The sequence below is a fragment of the Rhinolophus ferrumequinum genome, chromosome 9 (assembly GCF_004115265.2).
Source record: "Rhinolophus ferrumequinum isolate MPI-CBG mRhiFer1 chromosome 9, mRhiFer1_v1.p, whole genome shotgun sequence".
Lineage (NCBI taxonomy): Eukaryota > Metazoa > Chordata > Mammalia > Chiroptera > Rhinolophidae > Rhinolophus > Rhinolophus ferrumequinum.
In genome coordinates, this window is record NC_046292.1 from 51,705,795 (window position 1) to 51,726,609 (window position 20,815).

At 36.0% G+C, this 20,815-nt stretch overlaps 2 protein-coding genes across 18 annotated transcripts in view; one reads left to right on the plus strand and one right to left on the minus strand.

Annotated features, from left to right (window-relative positions):
• The window catches only part of LRRC40 (leucine rich repeat containing 40), a 47,367-nt gene extending 40,046 nt beyond the window's left edge, over window positions 1-7,321 (minus strand). The window contains exon 1 of one of the 2 annotated variants that reach the window (XM_033115102.1): window positions 7,107-7,237. Coding sequence is in view for 1 of the 2 variants with exons in the window: in XM_033115101.1 (XP_032970992.1) it covers window positions 7,107-7,257 (151 nt within the window). In the remaining variant the exon portion in view is untranslated. Of the gene's footprint in view, window positions 1-7,106 lie in introns of both variants that reach the window. The other variant, XM_033115101.1, reaches the window with a different exon arrangement.
• A 55-nt stretch (window positions 7,322-7,376) lies between these two features.
• The window catches only part of SRSF11 (serine and arginine rich splicing factor 11), a 42,426-nt gene continuing 28,987 nt past the window's right edge, over window positions 7,377-20,815 (plus strand). For 4 of the 16 annotated variants that reach the window (XM_033115110.1, XM_033115103.1, XM_033115109.1 and 1 more), the window contains exons 1-2: window positions 7,377-7,497; window positions 19,053-19,274. In XM_033115110.1, the coding sequence (XP_032971001.1) occupies window positions 19,075-19,274 (200 nt within the window). In that variant the 5' untranslated portion in view covers window positions 7,377-7,497; window positions 19,053-19,074. Of the gene's footprint in view, window positions 7,498-18,824; window positions 19,275-20,815 lie in introns of those variants that run through there. The other 12 variants (XM_033115116.1, XM_033115117.1, XM_033115118.1 and 9 more) reach the window with 7 other exon arrangements.

A 20,815-nucleotide genomic window follows, 5' to 3' on the forward strand; every position in this document is an offset into this window, starting at 1 on the left:
AGATTGATCACTACAATGTTGTGTGGAGCAGCGGGTAGACTGACAACACAGGGGCCTAAGGGAACTTCCCAAGTGTTGGAAATGTTCTGTAACTTGATTGTGATAGTGGTTATACAATTGTATATATTTGTCAAAACTCATTGACTGTATACTTAAAATGGGTGCACGTACTGTTTGTAAATTATACCCTGATAAGGTTAATTAAAAATAAAAAAGGCTGCCAATTTTTAAAATACAAATGATGTGAAAGTAATCATATATATGTATATATATCAACAAGTAAATGAATAAACAAATACCATACATATATGTATTTCTCACAAAGTAGATGATACTCTTAAAACAGCACTACCCAATAGAATTTTCTGCAATGATAGAAATATCCTATTGTCTGTACTATTCAATATGGTAGCCACTGGCAGCATATGGTTATTGAACACTGAAAATGTAGCTGAAGTGGCTGAAGGACTTCTTTTTTATTTCATTTAATTTTGGTTAATTAAAACTTAAGTAGCCAGGAGCGGCCGGTTAGCTGAGCTGGTTGGAGCGTGGTGCTCTTAACAACAAGGTTGCCTGTTTGATCCCCACATGGGCCACTGTAAGCTGCGCCCTCCACAACTAGATTGAAACAACTACTTGACTTGGAGCTGATGGTTTCTGGAAAAACACACTTAAAAAATAAATAAAAGTTTAAAAAAAAACTTAAGTAGCCATATGTGTATAGGAGCTTCCACAATGGGCAGCATGGCCCTTAACCGAGAAAAAAGGCAGAAGTGAAAATCTTCAGGGAATCGGGATAGATAAAAATTTTTAGTACAGATAAAGTACAAATCATAAAAGAAAAACTTGATAAACTGGACTTCATCAAAATTTAAAACATAATTTTCTAAAGAAATTAAGAAAATAAGGCAAGCCTCAGACTTGGAGAATATATTAGATAGATTATCAATATAGATATGAGAAGAACTTGTGTCATAACTCAGTAAGACAAATAATCCAATTAAAAAATAGACAGAAAAATCTGAACACTTGCCGAAAGATATACAAATTGCTAATGAACAGTTGAAAAGATGTTCAACATCATTCGTCAGCAGGAAATGTAAAACCATAAGAAGATACTACAACACAAACACAAGAATAGCTAATGCTAAATGGACTAAAATACAAAGTATTGGTAAGGATGCAGAGCAACTGAATCTGTCCTATTACTAGGGGCAAACAATTTGGTGAACTCATAAAATTAACTATACAGTTATCACTACATGTCTTAGCAATTCCCTTCCTCCCAATCTGTATTTTCATTGTGATAGTATCTATGACAGATGGCATTCACTTGTTAGCTAACATATTTCCTTTCCTACTCAAAACATATTAAAATGTAAGTGAATGAATATGACAATATAGGGATATGTTTAAATTCACACTGATTTATTAAACACACTTTGGCATTGGTAATAACTTGACATACATGCATGCATCTCAAGAGATTGAGAACCTAAGGTTTAGAATTATTTTAACAGATCAAGAAATAAAAATGGGATTTACAATTAACTATCGACTTCCTTGTTTTACAATCCAACAAAGTACGCTTCCCCAGATTTCAGTATACTAAAAATTAAACATTCACCTCAAGATTCTGCCATTATATATAGATCAAGGCACTTTCTTCTTGCTTTCATTTCTAAAAATTGCTTAAGAATTAGGTTGTTTTTATGATTAAAAGCACAGTTTCTGTCTGGAATTATTATTACAATCTGGATACTTTAATTCTTATTAGCTGCTTAGAATATCATAGTAAATTCCATTAAGACAACCAGCAGTCAAAATGCAGAGTCAAGCTAAACAGTAAAATAGAACATGATTAATATGGATTTGAGGATGGTTATATAAAACCCTGGTAAATATATTATGCTATACTTTTTATCCTGTCATAACAAACTATACATACTGAACACAGCAAATTCTCATTACCTAAATTAGAAGGCATGATATCTTGAGGCCTAGAAGCCCTAGACCTATTTACTTAATTCCTCAAATGGACACTAACTAAACTACTCTCTTCAATATAAGGATAGCCTTACACCCGTATTTCCCTTTCAAATAATATGCTTTCTAAACAAATTTAATTGGCTTGTTTAATAAGTTATCCACTTACCAATTTTCCTGTCAGTTCAACAGTTTGGTTTCCTTTAGAATTTCCAGCCTTCTTTTGTTCCAAATTCTGGCACCTTTTGCTTTCATTCAGTTTTTGATGGATCACTCCAAAACATTCCTACACTACTGCTCTGCCAGGGTCATGCAACCATAAGCAACAAGCAATAATTCCTTTTCAACTCCATCATTTTACTGGTCCAGTGAAAAAGCTACAATATCTATACTAAACCAAATGATGATATATTCTTATGCTGCTATTCATAAAAAGAGCTGCCGCTTAAAATTTCCAGTTTATTCCAATATTCTTCATTGAACTTGGTTATTAACAGTTATTTTGTTTAGGCATACCTTTCCAAGTTATAGGATTGACACCCAGCATGATGACTTTAAAACTGTCAACAGTATTTGGATGTTAAGTAAATTATAGAAGTCATAAAATTATATGGGATATTATAGTCATTAAAAATAATCAGATTTTTCAAGTGACACTGAAAAATGTACAACAAAATCAGAAAAGCAGGGCTTTGTACAATCCTAAATTTGTTCAAGATAATATACAGAAGGCAACTTATATATACATATTCAGATAGAAAACTACAGGAAAACCTCCAAAATATAGAAAACTACAGAAAAACCTCCAAAATATCAAGTGATTAACCCTAGATGGTCATTTTGACTTTTATGCTTTCTATAAAATCTACTTTTTCTATAGTTGACATAATGCTTTTATAAAAAAGAAAATAATCAATGATATTTGCACAAAAGAATTATGGTGTATAAAAAGAAAGGGTATCTAAAAACCCACAGAAGTACCCAGATTTCAGTTACAAGTGAAAGTTAATCTGTACTGAGTATAGATTAACTCAGTTGTTAATCTATTTGTTGTACTGAGCTAACAACCCTAATGGGTCAATAAAATGTTTCCCTGCGCTTAGAGTCCCTGTTAAGAAGAATTGTTTCAAAGAAACCACCATCTAAGAAAACAGAATTTTAACCGCTTTTTGTTACATACAAAATAAAAGGCTAGATTCTATTTTTCCAATGTAGAAATAATGGACATGACAGTACTTAACAAATACATTTATATGATTGATTAAACCTGAAAGAGGAAATAAAGACTTGGAGTATAAAACATTTATTATTTAACAAATGCAATTCTTAATAAATCTGTATAAGGCTCATGTTAAAATGCTTATGTGACTATGAATTGTTCAAAGTGTCATTTTGCTTCCTTGGTACCTAGGCTGTCTGAAAAAGCTACATACTCCATGATTCCAATTATATGACATTTTGGAAAAGGCAAAACCACAGAAAGAGTAAAAAGACTGGTGGTTCCCACGGCTGGAAGAAACATAGATACCCTGTTTCCCTACAAATAAGACCTAGCAGAATAATCAGCTCTAGTGCGTCTTTTGGCGCAAAAATTAATATAAGACCCGGTATTGTATTATATTGTATTATACCCAGTCTTATTTTATATTATATAAGACTGGGTCTTATATTAATTTTTTGCTCCAAAAGACTCATTAGAGCTGATTATCCGGCTAGGTCTTATTTGCAGGGAAACACGGTAGAAGGTATACAATAAATGCTATTTAAATATGTGGCATGCCCCCACAGCATACAAACTTTAATATTTATTAGCTCATATATTTCATATAAAATATCTCTTATACATGTTGACAGCAATCTGAAAGAATCCATGTTTGATACTATCTTTTGAACATAATTCATAATTTTAGGTAGTATTTGGGAATAATAATACAGGTATGAGGGGACTTTTTTAAAAAGTCAGTATATTTTAAAAAGTACAACAATGTGTAGGAGTCTACAAGGGACAATTTAGTAGAAGTAATAATCATGTTCTGCAATTACTTTGATTACATCAAAAACACTTCTGTAGCTTTTATCTATACTTCATATAACAGATTTTAAGAACCATAATCAATAGGCCACTGGCCTACTTCTATATGTCACTTATTCATTGAACCATCAGTTATTGAGTAGAGACATGTAGCATAAAAAGATAAAGGAAAAGCATGCTCAACAATAAGAAAACAAACAAGCCAGTTAAAAAATGGGCAAAAAATCTGAACAGGCACCTCATCGAAGAACATATACAGATGGTAAATGAGCATATGAAAAGATGATACACGTATGTCATTAAAAAATAGCAAATTAAAACAATGAGACACCACTGCACATCTATTAGAATAGATAAACTCCATAAACCTGATAATACCAAGTGGTGGCAAAGGTGTGGAGCAACAGAACTTTCATTCACTGCTGGTGGGAACGCAAAACGCTACATCCACTTTTGAAAAGTCTGGCAATTTCCTCCAAAGCTAAGTTAAGCATAATCTTATCATGTGATCCAGAAGTGGTGCTCCTAGGTTTATACCCAAATGAGTTGAAAAACTTATGTCCATACAAAAATCTGCACATAAATAGCAGCTTCATTCATAACTGCCAAAAACTGGAAGCAACCGAGGTATCCTTCAAAAGGTGAATGGATAAACAAAATGGTATATACCTACCATGGAAAATTATTCAATGATAAAAAGAAATGAGCTATCAAGCTACTAAAAGAAATGGAGGAAACTAAAATGCACGTTGATTAGTGAAAAAAGCCAGTCTGAAAAAGCTACATACTCTATGATTCCAATTATATGACATTTTGGAAAAGGCAAAACTACAGAAAGAGTAAAAAGACTGGTGGTTCCCACGGCTTTAGGAGAAGCAAAGTTAAGGAATGAATAGGTAGAGCTCGGGAGAGTTCCAGGGCAGGAAACTATCCTATATGATACTGTAATGGTGCATACATGGCATTATGCATTTATCAAAACTCAGAACAACACAACATTAAGAGTGAACAGCAATGTAAACTATGGGGAAAAGAATTTTTGTTATTACATTGCTGTTCAAGTATAGGATTCTGAAAAGAGGTGGGAGGCCTTATGTAGACACTTAGGGGTAAGATTTCAAAAGGCTTTTGTATGTTGTACTAAGAACTTTATACTGAATCTTGAGGGCTACGGCGAGTCATTAAATGTTGTAAGTGACATAATAAGATCTGTGTTTTGGAAAGATAAGTCCTGGTAATGACACTAAGTTAGAAGGTGAGATTTAAAACAAATCCAGGTAACCCCTTAGGAGGCTCTTGCAATTACTGCAAGAGCCAATATTTACTGTGTACTTTTTATGTATCAATCACTTTATGTGTATTATCTCATTTAAACCTTAGATGATCCAATTAATACCATATTGTAAATGAGAAAATAAGGAACAAGATTAAGCACCTCAAAGATATGGAGATATGGAGCATGGCCCCATACAAGAGACTATAAATAGCTTAGAATTATACTGGCTTGGGTGTTTAAGGTTAACTGATAAGAGATGAAATTGAAGCTACAGGTAAATAACACCTTCTATATTATGGTAACAAAAACTCCTTTTTGATATATAAACTACAAATACCATGTGCCTCTCCTATTTATGCCTTCTCTCGTCTTTGAAATATTGTACATTCACTCATTCGACATTATTTATTGATTACCTAGTATGCGTCAGGTATTGTTAGGCTCTGTATGTAATAACAGCCTAAACAGCTGTGATCCATGTCACCATAAGAGTCAAAATTCATTTGCTCCTTAAAACTCCAGTAGACTAAATCATCTGGATCCGATCGATAAGTACATTCCAGCATACCACATTGTTGTTTGGGAATATTCATTCATTTACTTATTCCGTCCACAAATGTTTCATAAGAATCTACTACATACCAAGTACTATTTTGGGTGCTAGGACTACAACAACGAACAAAACAAAGCTCCTTAACCTCATCAAACTAAGACAATAAATAAACAAACACACGTTATAAATTCTCATAGTGATAAATGCTGTTCAAAAATTAGACAGGTAAGAGAAGAGTCTTAGCAATGGTTTTTATATAGACAGTAGTTAGGAAGGGCCGCTCTGAGGTGTGACCTCTGAGCAGTCTTACAGGAAGCCCTAGTCAGTATTCAGGAAAATGTTCCATGCTTTAGGAAAAGAAATATTTAGGTTCCCATTCATTAAAAGCTTTATCAGGTAGAGCAGAGACTTTATGTCATATATCCTTTCATTCATTCAGCAAGTATTTGTTTGGTCTAGTCTGTAACATGACACAATAAAAAAGCAATCATTAGAAGGAAAATAGAAGATTTTAATCCCAGATAGCCTAAAACCTGACTATTAAGTAAAGGAAAACATTACTGGAAGCATGTTATATTCTCTCTCTCCCCACTTCCCACTCCCTCCCTTATACAACAGATAATCAGAAAAGCATCTGGCTACTATTCATTCACGTATGCAGATTTGTGCTTGTTGATCTTTAGTAGGTTTTTCAGGATGGCCCCAAATTCACTCTTTATGGCATCCATCCTAATCCTCTATTTAGGAAATATGCTCATTATTCCGTGTAGTCAGTACTCTGCCCAGTTGCACAAAGGGTCTTGACAAGGAACAGTGGCATTCACTCTAAGTTCCAAAGAAGCAAATGAAATACAGAATTTTAGCGTTGGTGTAAGTGCCCAAAGAGGTTAAATTAAGAGGGGGGAAACGAGGGCCAAAGAAACAAAGTATTTGCTCATCCTTTGTTAGCTAATTTAATCACACATTATGTTACTTATCGTATAGACTGTGGGAATCCGGGAAAACGCCCCGGTTAAATGTTGGCCATATTCTCAGCAGAGTCCGTCCCTTCAATAAAGATTCCTGGAGCGAAAGTAGTAACCAGACCCGGATGACCGAACCCGTGGAAATATGATGAATGCCTGAATTAGATAGAGCACAGGGATCCTGGCTAGGGGGCTGAGGCAAAGATGGCCAAAGCCAGGCCAGAGGAAGGGAGGCTAGCAGGGGCAAGTGCTTTCTGAAAGGACGCACAACAGGGTCGTACCTCTGGACCTTACCTTCACTGAGGTTCCGACCCGACAAGTTTAACTGGCCGCTCTTTCTCGCCGCCTTCAACAGCCCCTGGGGGACTGAGGCACCGCAGTCTCTCCTTTCAGCTTTGAAACCCGCTCGGGGATCCCGCTCAGACACTCCCTTCAGGCGCGACATGTTCAAACCCCCGGGTCCAGAAGTAGAGCTTCGCCGGTGACGCGTAAAGGCGGCGCCGCTCGGCAGCCCCGCCCCTGCCGGGAGCGCGCGCTCTGTGAACCGGGCTCGTGGCCCGGCGCGGGGCCTTCGCTTTGGGCGGCGCGACCCAGATGTCGTCACCGTCCGCGCCTGGGGCTGGAGGACAGAGGAGCCTTTCCCGTTGCCGGTGCCGGCCTTGTGTCTTGGAATTACTCCGCTCGAGTAAGTGCGTGTAACCGACTGAGGAGGGATTTTAGGGTTTATTGTGTGCACTATTCCTGCGACTCTGTGCTTCTCCCCTGTGCTCCCGCCGTGGCCAGGTTGTTGGGAAAGAATAACCTTCTCTTCTCTCCTCGCCTGGCCTGAACGTGGGCCTTGACTAAAACTTGAGACCTGGGCGCGGTCTGCAGCCTCTCTGGACCCCAGCCTGTTTGTTGCTGGTGGTGGTGGCGCCAGTTCTCCGTCTGGCCTAGAAAGTAAAACTAATTTCTGTTTTGGGCCTGTACTCCGCTAGAATTAGTGTCCCTGGCCTGTTGCCATATTGAGTTTATAGCCCAGCATTGGAGGCAGTGTGGTATGGAAGGGTTGGCAACAGAAAAAGGGTGGGGGGAAGCTTAATAATAAGTATTCTCTCTACCGGACGGTTTAGAGAGAAAAGTGGAGGTGCAAGCTTTAGTATAGCGAAAACAGTTTGGACTTTGGAACCCAGAGATGCGAGTTCGAATTTCAGCTGCTTCCGCATCTTACAAGCTACGTAACTTTAGGCAATTGATCCCTTTTAAAGCTCAGTCCTTTTAATTTAGGGATAATTGCCATCTCTCTCTTTTTTTAATAAAGTGAAGCTGAAGTTTTAAGTGTTGAGCTCTTGGTGAGGAAAGGGACTCTAACTCAGAATAAGAAACGAAAATTTTGTTCAATTAAGTCGGTTTTCCTGGAAAGTTAGTTTCTGTCTGAAATGTACAGCTTTATTGATACATTAAACAAATAATTAAGAAATCACCTTTAATACTGTCCTGAGTGCTAGACTTTGCTTTTGCCTTAAATGATTTTGTTTTAAAAAGCATGTACCCGGAAATATCCTCCTAACCACCCCATCAACTTGGCGGGGGATCAGTAGGTTATGTGAAAGATGGGACGACAGATTCTGCGGCGCACACAATTTTGCCTGAGTCCCGATTATTGCTACCTGTAAAATTCGGTTTTTAACCCCCCGCTCACTTTTTTTTCCCTTAGTTGTGTAGAGTCCTTTACTCTAAAAGTGGACAGCAGAAAAGTACCAGTAGTTGCATTGCCGAGCAAGAAAAGAGCGAGTTTTAAAGCAAAGACTATAGCAGTTTTTGCAAGGTCACTCACTAATGAGGTCCCCTCCACCCCTAGTTTGTCTTGACAATAATGATTGGTAGAGCCTTTACTAAGTGCGACTCCGTGCTAATAATACTTCTATTGCAATCTTATTTAGCACAATGTCCAATTTTTCAGGTGAAGAAATTAAGGCTAAAGCCATTAACTTGCCAAGGTCACAATTTCTATAAGTAGTATGGCCAGGAATTTGAACCTCGATGTCTCTCCAAAACCTTTCTTCTCAATCATTATGATTTGTCTAGTGGCTTCTATTTTCATCGTTTTCAACTTGCTTTTATCCTGGAACTGTTATAAGGGACACTTTAATTATGTTTTAGGAGAGATTTATTTATTTATTAGAAACCTTTTTCTCTTTTGTAGCCTACCTTTGGAGGATGAATTGCTCAAGTATAATATTTTAGGATAGCCACCCCTCCCCCTACAATAAATTCTACTTTAGTTCAACCTTGTGTTAAATAACTTACAAGGTGTAATTTTTGCTTCTGCTTGAAGTGAAATATTTGATTTTTGGTGTTTATTATAATATGTTGAAACATTGTTGCATTTGTGTCAGAGAAGCATATCCTGTTTAATGGAAAAATATGTAATTGTGAAAAATCCAAGTGACTATTTGTGGTAAACTACCATAGATGTAAACTGACATGTAAAAATTTTGCTAGTATATATCTATAGTACACTGTATATTTTACCTGTGTAGCAAGTGCAGATTGAGCAAAATAAGGATAAAAATTACTTCTTCATGCAATGGGGAAAATTACATGATTTATCTCAAATTGATGGAAACTGAAAGTTTATCATTTTGAATTGAGCTGCTTTGAGAGAGAGTATAGTTATATTTGTGGGAGTTAGCTTTTTGTATCAATTATATTATTTAAGACAGAATGCATTACAAACAAAAAAACCCAACCCTCTTTCAACATGAGCATTTAAGTGAAAGCATTTGTTTTTTAAAAAATTGGATTATTAAAATAATATGAAATGGGTGTCTCCTTTGCAAGGGCGGGAGACTACTACATAGCTAGCTACCTTTTGCAATGCTATTTGTCTAGATACAATTTATTATATTCATTTTATTAAAGCAATGGAAGGTTTCACTCTTCTAACTTCTTTGGTAAATGAAAAAAGAAAGTGAAGAAACTAAAAATATATTGAGCATAAGGAATTACATTGGCCAAAAAATGCTATTTTGTTTCCTACGGGAAAGTAAGACTATTATCAAAGTAAGATAGAGCAGCTGATCTCCACCACTAAAATTTAATAGGACATTTTCAAACATGGCTATGTTACTCTTACGACCATTGCTACATGTTGGATTTTTTTCGAAGCTGAGAGTTTCAATTGATAAGATGGATATATTGAGGCAAATTGAGAAATTGTAGGAAAATGGCTTTTTTTTAATTGAAACAAAGCGAAACAGGGTGGTTGTAAACCAGTTTTATTTATGTCATTAAATAAAAACACGGTGGTATTGTTTATTGGTTTTTCTAGAATCAGCTAAAATGTTTCCCATTATTCCCAGTAATGTTATTTCTAACTTTTAATGGCAGTTTTCTTGTTTGTTTTTCAAGATTAATGTGTTCTGTGACTTACAGTGTTAATTTTAATGTTAACTGTATAGATTTTATGGATTTGTTTGCTTCAAAGTAGTAAATTAATACAGAGAGAAAATTTGGGCACCAAACTGTAGAATGTACTTCATAGTATCATTGTCTTTCATTGTTTTAAACACATACAAACCAGGAACAAATAAATCTGTTTTAAAATTAGTTTTAATCAAAATCTGCTACTTTAAAATTTGACTTTATGTCACCCCCCGCCAATTTGGTTTTATTGGATTCTGCTTACAACTACATTTGCTCGAGAGACATTAAATGATTATGAGTATATATGGAAAATATTGTTGCATCTGAGCAAAGCTCCTCAACAGTTTAATAAGACAAGTTAAATAAAACTTGTTTATTTTTAGTGTCAACAAGTTGATAAGTGGGGGAATGTGAATAATTGGATAGTTTATTGACAATCACAATCAGATTTTTGTTTAACAATTTGATACTCAAATTTCAAAGTGGAATATTTATACTCATAATTGCAATTAAGATAAATGCTAGTTTAACTTTCAGAATAACTTCAAATGTGGCCACAATTTTTTTATATTAGTTTTTTTTTGATCTTTAAAATATCAGACTTAAATAATTTGAAAGATACCATCAATGGGGTGTTGAAATACTAGTGAACATTTAAATGCGTGGTCTCTACAATGCAAATCTGTGAACCCAGCTTTGCTGTTCATATTTCTAGAGATGCATGTTTTGCACTCATCGCTAAATTAATCAACAGTTAATACAGCTTTGATTGTTTTCCATCTTAGAGATGCTGACCTATTTACTTTTTTTTCTTTTACCTCCTCATTTCCTAGAAAGTTACCTTTCCACTATCTCCTTCGCTCCCTCAAAATAATTATTTGATCAGTGTCTCCTCCACATGCTTTAGACTTCAATGTGAGCTAATTGTGGCTTGAAACTAACTTCAGTTCATAGTTTCAAGTGACTGAGGTGGCAAATGGGGAAAATAAGCATCATGGCCTTGAGCTTTAGCGTGTGTCAGGAATTTACATTGTTTTCCTGTACTTAGTAATATTTTCCTTTTTTTAATCAGTTCTTTGGTCAGTTTATAGTCTGTTGCTCTGAGCCATGTTACCCTACATTAATAACCATGTTTCCCTGAAAATAAGACCTAGCCGGACAATCAGATCTAGTGCGTCCTTTGGAGCAAAAATTAATATAAGACCTGGTTATTAGAGCTGATTGTCCGGCTAGGTCTTATTTTCGGGGAAACACGGTATTAATCAAGCATATGTGCAGTTGTGTCTTTTGAAAATAAGAATAATACTCAATCACTCTAAAAATGTAGAAAAGTAATTGATGCCTTCCTAGAAAAAGTTTTCCATGAAACATTCGTATTTTATCAGAAAAGGAATGTTTTGTTTAGCCATCCAAAGATCTATGCATGTATTGATGAAGTGCTACTTTAGGATCAAAATGAATATGAAAAATTTGAAATCTGTTGGTGTCATGTTTCCGTTGTAGCAGCTCGTTAAAGGAGAAAGGGCATCTAATAATAGTATATTTCACATGTTTACTACATGTTAACAGTGTACGAAGTATTTTCACATTTGACAGTAATGCTCTAAGGTAAGACGAAAGTATCGTTACTGTTCATCCATTGAAAAGATGAGGAAGTTGAACAGACTTCCCTGTAACAGTATATACCATTTGTTGAGTGCGTATGTGCTGGGCACTGTGCCACGTGCCGTAGCCATATTTCTGATCTATAAAACTTTAAATGGTATCATTATCCCCATTTTTCACATAAGAAAATGGGGGCTCCCTTAACTAATTACACTTGTAGTTGAGAACACGCATAGGACAGTAGAATGGGAGACTTCTACTTTGCTACATTCACGTAGTTTGAGTATTTAACATTTTGCATTTATTTATAATAAAATTTTAATGTGCCACAAAAAACCCACATTAAAATGCGGTATTTTAAAGAAGAAATTCCTCTCTATGTATATTAACTTTTCTGATTCACATTTTTCGTATGAACGATGAAGTAGCATTAATCCAAGGTACCAGCATAAAATAGTGATGGTGTAAAATGGAACCCACTGGAGGTAACCATTCATTTGTAGAATAGTTAATGTTTATCTCTTTAAGCATTTGTATTAATATTCTCACATCATCCTCACAACAACCCAGTAAGGTAGGCGTTATTCATTTTTCAGAGAAGAAAATTAAAGCAGAGTATCAAGTCAAAGGTCACAATTATCCCAATTGGGGATAGATTCCCTCAGTTTCTACATTCTTAATCACTGTGCTTTAAGTGTTGTGGAAATTAAAAGGCATTTTAAAAGCATTCAGTTAATGTAGATCTCTTGTTACTGAGTTGAGTACACTTACATTTTTACCATTCTTAAAAGACTTTAGAAATAATTTTCTTTTGTGAAGAGAAGCTCATTTTACAGCATAGAGGAAAAAAGAATCCAAATGGTGCAAATGTCTAATTCCTTGATTAGGAAAAACTATATAACATGAAAGTGCTTGAAACTATTAAAGATATATGTAACTTCTGAATTTTTTTTCACTTTATTTTAAGATGTGAAGCATTCCCTCAAATGGCCTTTTCTCAATTGAGTCTCCAAAAGAATCATTGATAACATAGAGGATAATACATGAGTAGTCAGTACCTGGAGCTTCCCCATCCAAATATTTCTGTTGACCCCATTTAATCAAAAAAGCCAAACAAAGCTGTACAAATATGTTGACTGATTTTCCAAGTATTATAGCTGAGAATACAGTGCATATGGATACAGGCAATAGTATCTTAATGCTCAAACTTCTACTTTTTCCTTCTGAGTCATAAAAATAAAGCTTTGAAAAATGGGCACATACAGATTTTTGCCTGCAGTTTCAAAGTGTTCATAGACCGTGTGCTGTCAATTTTTAAATGTAGATATAGAATTGCTGCTATTAATAGATAATATAAGTTAAACAATGCAAAACACATATTTGGAAATAAATTTAAGGAGGCTTTCCTTCTGTCTTGGTGTGTCCACCTGTCTTTTCATCAGTCCCTTACTCATCCTTTGGTCTCTCCCCTTCCTTTATGTGGAGCAGAAGAAAGGGGAGCATGGGATTTACAATTTTGATTTTTAAAATCGATATCCATATTTGTAGAATTATCTAAGTTATAGAATTAGAATAGAAATACAATTATCTAATTTGTAGAATCAGAAATACACATTAAAATAGATTTGCAGGTAAGTTTTTTTAAACTTACAGATTTGTAAACAGCAGTTTGTTTCCTAGGTTTTTCTTATTGCTTTCTATAACTATAGGGAATAAAACATAGCCGAATACTTTGAGTGTTTATCTTACCAAATTTGCCGGTAAATCTAACAAATGCATTCCTATCTTCATTCACCAAGCCTTTGTGGGACAGATTATGTGAGGCATTTGTTTCTAGCACATAGAAAATACTCAGTAAGTTTTTGTCAGTTTCTCACTTTGTTACAATATAATATTGCTAAGCATTAGAAACACTAAGATTAATACATTGCTCTCCTTGTCCTCAAAAAGTGTGTTTGCTAGAGGAAAGGATCTGCTTAACAACTTATTTGATAAAAAGCCTATTGCTTTTGCAGATTTGCAAAATTCTGACAATTTAGAGGACTCTACTATCTTTTCCATTAATGTATAAAAAGGTGGCTAACAATAACAGAGGTGACTAATGATCCAACTGGAAACCTGGTGTCCAGTGGGTAGAGTTGATAGTACATACCTGTCATTGGAGAACGTCTATCTAAATGTGTGGTTGTTTTTTTTCCTTAGAAATGTCTTTACTACAAGTGGGGTTTTTTTTTTAGTTTTATTGAGATATAATTGACATACAGCATTATATAAGTTTAGGATGTACAGCATAATGATTTGACATATATATGGTGAAATAATTATCACAGTAAGTTTAATTAACATCTATCATTTCATATAGATAGAAAAGAAAAAAACTTTCTCTGTGATGAGAACTCTTAGGATTTACTCTTTTAATAACTTTCATGTATATCATACAGCAGTGTTAAGTATAGTCACGTTGTTCATTACACTTCTAGTACTTGTTTATCTTATAACTGGAAGTTTGTACCTGTTAACTACCTTCTTTGAATTCCTCTTCCTCCTCCTCCCCATTTCCTACCCCCCACTCCCCGACCCACAACACCCCCCCCCGTAATTACCAATCTGATCTCTTTTTCTATGAGTTTGCTTGTTTGTTTTAGATTCCACATATAAGTAAGATCATAGTATTTGTCTTTCTTTGTCTCACGTATTTCACGTTGCATAATGCCCTCAAGTTTCATCCATATTTTTGCAAACAACAGGATTTTCTCATTATTTATGGCTGAATAATATTCCATCATGTATCGCAACTTCTTTATTCATTCCTCCATCAAAGGACACTTAGGTTGTTTTCATGTCTTAGCTACTGTGAATAATGGTGCTGTGCTATGAATGTGGGAGTGCAGATATCTTGTCAACATAGTGTTTTCATTCCTTTGGGTATATTCCCAGAGGTGGGATTGTTGGATCATATAGTAGTTCTGTTTTTAATTTTTTGAAGTCTCCGTGATGTTTTCCATAATGGCTGTACCAAATTTACAATCCTACCAACAGTTCACAAGGTTCCCTTTTCTCCACATTCTCCCCAGCATTTGTTATCTTTGGTCTTTTTAATTCTAGCCATTCTGACAGGGGTGAGGTGATATCTCATTGTGGTTTTGATTTGCATTTCTCTAAAGTAGGGATGCTGGGCTTTTTTAAGTGTAACTTGTTTATTCATGTATCTTTAGACAAATGTCTATTCAGGTCCTTAGCCCATTTTTAATTGAGTTGTATGAGTTCCCTGTATATAGTGGATATTAACCCCTTATCTGATATTTGGTTTGCAAATATCTTTTTCCATTCCATAGAGTCTTCATTTTGTTGATGGTTTCCATTGCTGTACAGAAGCTTTTTAGTTTAATGTAGTTGCCTTGTTTATTGTTTATTTTGTTGTTTATGCTCTTGGTGTCATATCAAAAAAATCACTGCCAAGTTCCATGTCAAGGAGTTTTTTCCTGTTTTCTTGTAGGAGTTTTATGGTTTCAGGTCTTACATTTAAATTCAATTCTTTAATCCATTTTGAGTTAATTTTTGTGAGTGATATAAGGGGTCTAGTTTCATTATTTTATGCATGAGATCTTTTGGAAGCTTGAGAATAGAAAGAACTGAAAGTTGTTTATTATGACTTAGAGGATTGATATTGTTCTTGAGAATTTGCTTAAAGCATTATTTTCTAATATTCTTTGGTAGACTTTCCTGCCATTATCACGCACCAGTTTAAAATTTTCTTAGTACTGTGGTAGTGATGGTTCCTCACCTATCAGAAATCATGCACTCTAATATGCATATATAAGTTAAATATGACTATATAGGCCCAAATTAACATGTTACTTTTTGCTTTGGATTAGAAATAGCATTAATCCTTAGTAAAATTGGTAATATTTATCCTTCAGATATAACTGGAAGCCTTCCCTAACCCATCCCCAGAGATGAGTTGTGACTCTTGTTTGTACATACTTCTTTCCCTTCACTTTCCACATGATACTGACAGGAAGGATCCTGTATAAGTCTCTCTCTGAACTATAGACTAGAAAGCATTCACTCAAAAAGAACAGTCTTCCTACTTTTCTTCAAACTTGTTCTTATCCTCAGTACCTTTCTAATTTGCTATTTCATCTGCTTTCATTGTTCTTCCTCAGAAATTCAAATGGCTGTTCCCCCCTTTTCTTAAAGGCTCAGCTTAGATAACACCTTCTCCCCCATCTTCTATCCTGGTTTATTTTCATCACAGCACATTGCTCCCTTACATCTTTGTGTTTGTTTATTGAAAGTTCGCCATACTAGTTCCGAGATCTGGGATATTGCCTATCTTTGCTGTATTACTAGTGACTAGTAATAGGAAAAGGCTAGACCATAGTAGGCACATAATATTTGAGGGAATTTGCAAGTTTTTTAACAGCTTGTTATGATACTGGGGTTAGTAAATAAGACAGACATGATACCTGTCTCCAGACTGTATTTCTTAGTCTTGCTTAATTGGGAGCCTAAACAAATCTGAAGTGATTTAAAACTAGTATAGATTGGATATATTTGTTATTTTGCTTTGAAATGTTTATTTCAAATGTTTCATTCCTATGGGAAACAGATAATAATGCAAGTAGTTAATAAATTATTCAACTTATTAGACCTAAAAGGATGTTCAGAATTATGATTCAGCTCAGCAGTTCCTGAGATAGATTCTTAGAAGTGAAGGGAAATTTCCTTAAATCACACTTAATAAATGACAGGATAGTATTTTAAGCCAGTCTTCTGGCTCGAAGTCCAGTAATTTTTCTAGCTGCTTGATGATTTGAAACTAAAATATTCAAAAATACTCTTTATTAGAATAAGATTTTTTTTCCATTTTGTTTCTCCATATGGAAGTATCATCTATCTATATGTTCTCTATGTTATTATACATAAACTGGCTTCTAATGATTTAAAGATTTTTTTCTTATCACAGAGCTATCTTTTTCTTTGGCTTGGATGTGTAATTTTAATTGTGGAATATGTCAAACATACAGAAAAGTGTAGAATAATATAAAAGATTTCTGTGCCTCTACCACAGAGAAAAAGATATTAACATTAAAAAAAAAAACAACATGCATGAACCCTGCCCTTGTGTTATTTGTTCTTCTATCATAGAACATTGTAGCATGCTGGCCATATAGTAGGCACTCCTAATAAGTATTGAACTTTACAAATGACAAAGCTAAAACAATTTAGTAACAAGTTTGATGTCCTTTATTCAAGGAAAAACAATCCGTGGAGTGGGGAGTACATTGCCTCACAAGCAGTGAAGCACTCTTCCCAAGGGATTTTGGGCAAGAGTGAGTTTTCTAGGGTATTGAGGAGGCAATGTGGAAATGACGTGATTGGCCAGGAGGTGGGGGGTTTCCTATAAGGCCAGCAGGTCCTCTTTTCTAGGGTAAGGTAAGCTCGCTAAAGCTGAGCTGGAGGATTGTGATTGGTCTACGCCTATGTTAGGTTTCCTTGACAGATGTTTCTCATAAGTGTAGGCTGAATGGTTTAGATTTGTGATGTGGGCGGGGCAACTGGGACAGCCTCCATTTTGTAGGTCCTGATATACAAATTATCTTTATCAAACTATTAAGAATCTGTAATTGGCAGTTACATATGTCTGATTCAAATGAGAAAATAAATGACTTTTTTATATTCACAGATACCCATTTATGAGTGACATAAAATTAGATGTAATTTGTAATTTTGCTGAGGCTTACATTCACCAACGCATCCCTCTTCTGTGTAAGAACTACGTAGCAGAAATGACTTAGCTAGTTAGTATAAACCTAGCCAGTTGGCTCTACATCTAAATCTCAATAACTTTGTGTTATAATCTCTCATAAATTACACTCTTGACAGCATTATTCCATAAAGTTATTTACTAATGAAAATACTCCAAAAGGCCTCAGGTTTAGCCTCCCAATATATTCAGGGTCAAGTAAATTATTGACACTTGTCTTACAACAAATGGCTCTGTTAAGGCATATTTATACCCATGTTCAACACATTTGTTGGGCATTGACAATGTGACAGACATTGTGCTAGGTCCTAAACTGACTCAGAAAACTCATAGCTTTGTGGGGGAGGGATCCATGTCCATATAGCAATTTGTATGTACCCTTTGTAAGAGAAGAGGAAGCCCTAACTGCTTGCAGAAGTTGTGGCAGTGAGGGAAGGAAGGCCTAACAGAGGATGGCAGTTAGGTAAAATGACGGAGGTCGTTAATAAAGGAACAGTGAAATGAAAGATTTTGTCAGCTTTGGGGAACTGCAGGTCAGTGGATAGGTAACACTGGATGAAAGTGGGAGAATAGTTCAGGTGAGGTTAAAAAATTAACCAAGGATCTTTTTATAGTCAAAAGCTTCCTAATTATTTTAAGCAAGAATATGCATATAAAGGAAGTTTTTTGGTACAAATTGCAGATCTTATACTTGGATATATTTAGGTACTATAAAATGTGCTTTTAAAATGTCAACTTGTGAGATACTAATAAAATTAGCTTATAAAGCACTGGTAAGTATAACATTAAAAGTAGATCTTTTTTGAAGGCTTCAGTGACAAAGCAAATTTATAATTTAATGTCACATACAAAGTGTATGTAAAGATTCAGAAACTTGTGGTGGGGAGGAAAATCTTGGTAACTAGGGTGGAAATTTCATTAGTAACTGGACAGATCTCTATATGATAGTTTGTATAAAGAAATAAATAACGGTGGGCATTTTTAATAAGAATAGTTACTGAAGTGGGCATGTTTTTGCAGGGGAGTGAATACTGCTTAAAAAAATTAATGCCTTCCACTTCTCAAACAACGAGGGAGCGAAGCGAGATGACGCCGTTCACCGTAGCGCGGTGCCTCTCGCGCTTCGTTGGCTGTGGGCGAGGCTTGTTGGGCCTGTGCGGGGCGGAGCCAACGGTGACGCGCCCGTGTGCTGCAAAGCATTGTGGGGAGCTGGGGCCTGCGAGGGAGGTGGTTGGAGGCGAAGTGGGGGCGGCCGTTTGTGTTCTCGTGGTCTCGAACTCGCGCGCTCTCTTTCCTGCCCCCCACCCCACCCCCCCGGCGAGCGGCGGGGCGGAGAAACGGCGGCGGCTGCAGCAGCGGTTCTAACTTCGGGCACTCTCTTGTCTCCTCTCCAGCGAACCGGTTCCTCTTTCCCCCTCCCTCTCACTGTTTGTTGTGTGTTTGATGTGTTAAAGCAGGAGCGAGAACGCGAGCTGCGCCATGAGCAACACTACCGTCGTCTCCAGCACTGCGGGCCCGGGCCCCAGCGGCGGGCCGGGTGGTGGAGGTGGCGGCGGCGGAGGCGGTGGCACCGAGGTAATCCAGGTGACTAATGTCTCCCCGAGCGCTAGCTCTGAGCAGATGCGGACCCTCTTCGGTTTCCTAGGCAAGATCGACGAACTGCGCCTCTTCCCGCCGGAGTGAGTATCGTCCACCATCACCGTTTCTGCTTAACTCCTCCCCAGCCTGGGCCTAACCGCTAACCACACACCATTTCCTAGGCCCTGGTCGATGCTTCCCCGGACCAGGTTGCTTTACTTGAGGCTGGCTCTTGCATGTACTTACGAGAGAATCTGCATGTTAGTCCTGCTAATAATGCCGTGGCAGGGCCAGGGTTTGGAGGATTAGGAGACACTGGCCCTTAATCGGGATTTTTTCCCCCCCTTAAATTGTGCCGGCGTGGTCGTTCTTTGGGCACCTAAAGCACGACAACTGCAGTTTACGTATTTTATGTACAGGCTAATCTCTTTTTCTAAAAAAAAATAAAATAAAACAAAAATGTTTCTTTGAGTTCTTTGGAAAGTAACAAAATTATTCATTCCTATGTTAATTTGGCATTGAACGTTGTAGGAAATTGTGCACTTTTGGGTGAGTATTGCTGTTCAGTGATTCTGGCCCAGTGACTATAAGTCAGATTAATATTTTTGACAGACGATGAATTCAGTGAACGTGGGTACTTCATTTTTGTGACAAAAATGGGCTATAGCCGAAACCTAGGATTTTCCTTTGTTTACATAATGTATACATTTAATGATATTTTCCAGTTCTTGAGAAGGAATTTTATAGAATGTGAAATTTTTAATTTAGAGTGTATGGCTTTTTGTTTTTATCCTGTTGTCTCACATTTATTATTTCTGTCCCTAAATTATTAAATTGATGGATTATTAAGGAAAAAAAATCTATGAAATAAGATGTGGTAAATATTAGAACAAACATTTGAAATAAAATAGTCTTGTGCTCTTCGGTAGCAGTGAAAATTCAGATGCTATTGCCAGCAACTCCCGGTACCCACGGAGTTTTATGATGTCACTTTAAATGCTAAACAGGAAATTGGAATCCTCAAGGAATCCACTGTTTTGGTGGAGGTAATAAATCATTAATCTGTGTACATTTGTAAACTAAAATAATCGAACTTGATCATACTGTGGTATTACCATATTTCATCACTTAAAGTATTTTCAGATGGTACTGTTTTCAAATTGTGTTGTCTTTAATTTTTAAAGGAGTGTACATGCGGAGAGAGATTTCCGAGTTACTAATTTGCATGTGTAGAATTCTTGGAATGTGTTTTTATTTTGAATGGACATTTTACTTGCTTTGATAACGAAGAACATACAGCTTTCATAACAGGAACGTACAGAAATAAATGTTTTGCTGCTACTCATTTTTCTCACAACATACCCTTAATTAAGTTGTCAGTAAAATTAAACAGTAAAATGGTAGAAAATGAGTGACACATTTGCTTGTTGTAATCGTTATTCAAAGCATTTGAGATACTGGATTTTTTATGAAATAATGCTTTCCAGTCCCTCAAGTTACTAAGAATTTGGTTATAGCTGCTGACTTTAAAGTACTGTGTTTATTTTGAAGAAGCTCTTTTTATAATTCATTTATAAAAACGAGACAGGTATAGCCAGTTTACTTGTTCCTCTTTTACCTCATACATGGTCAGTATCTTAAT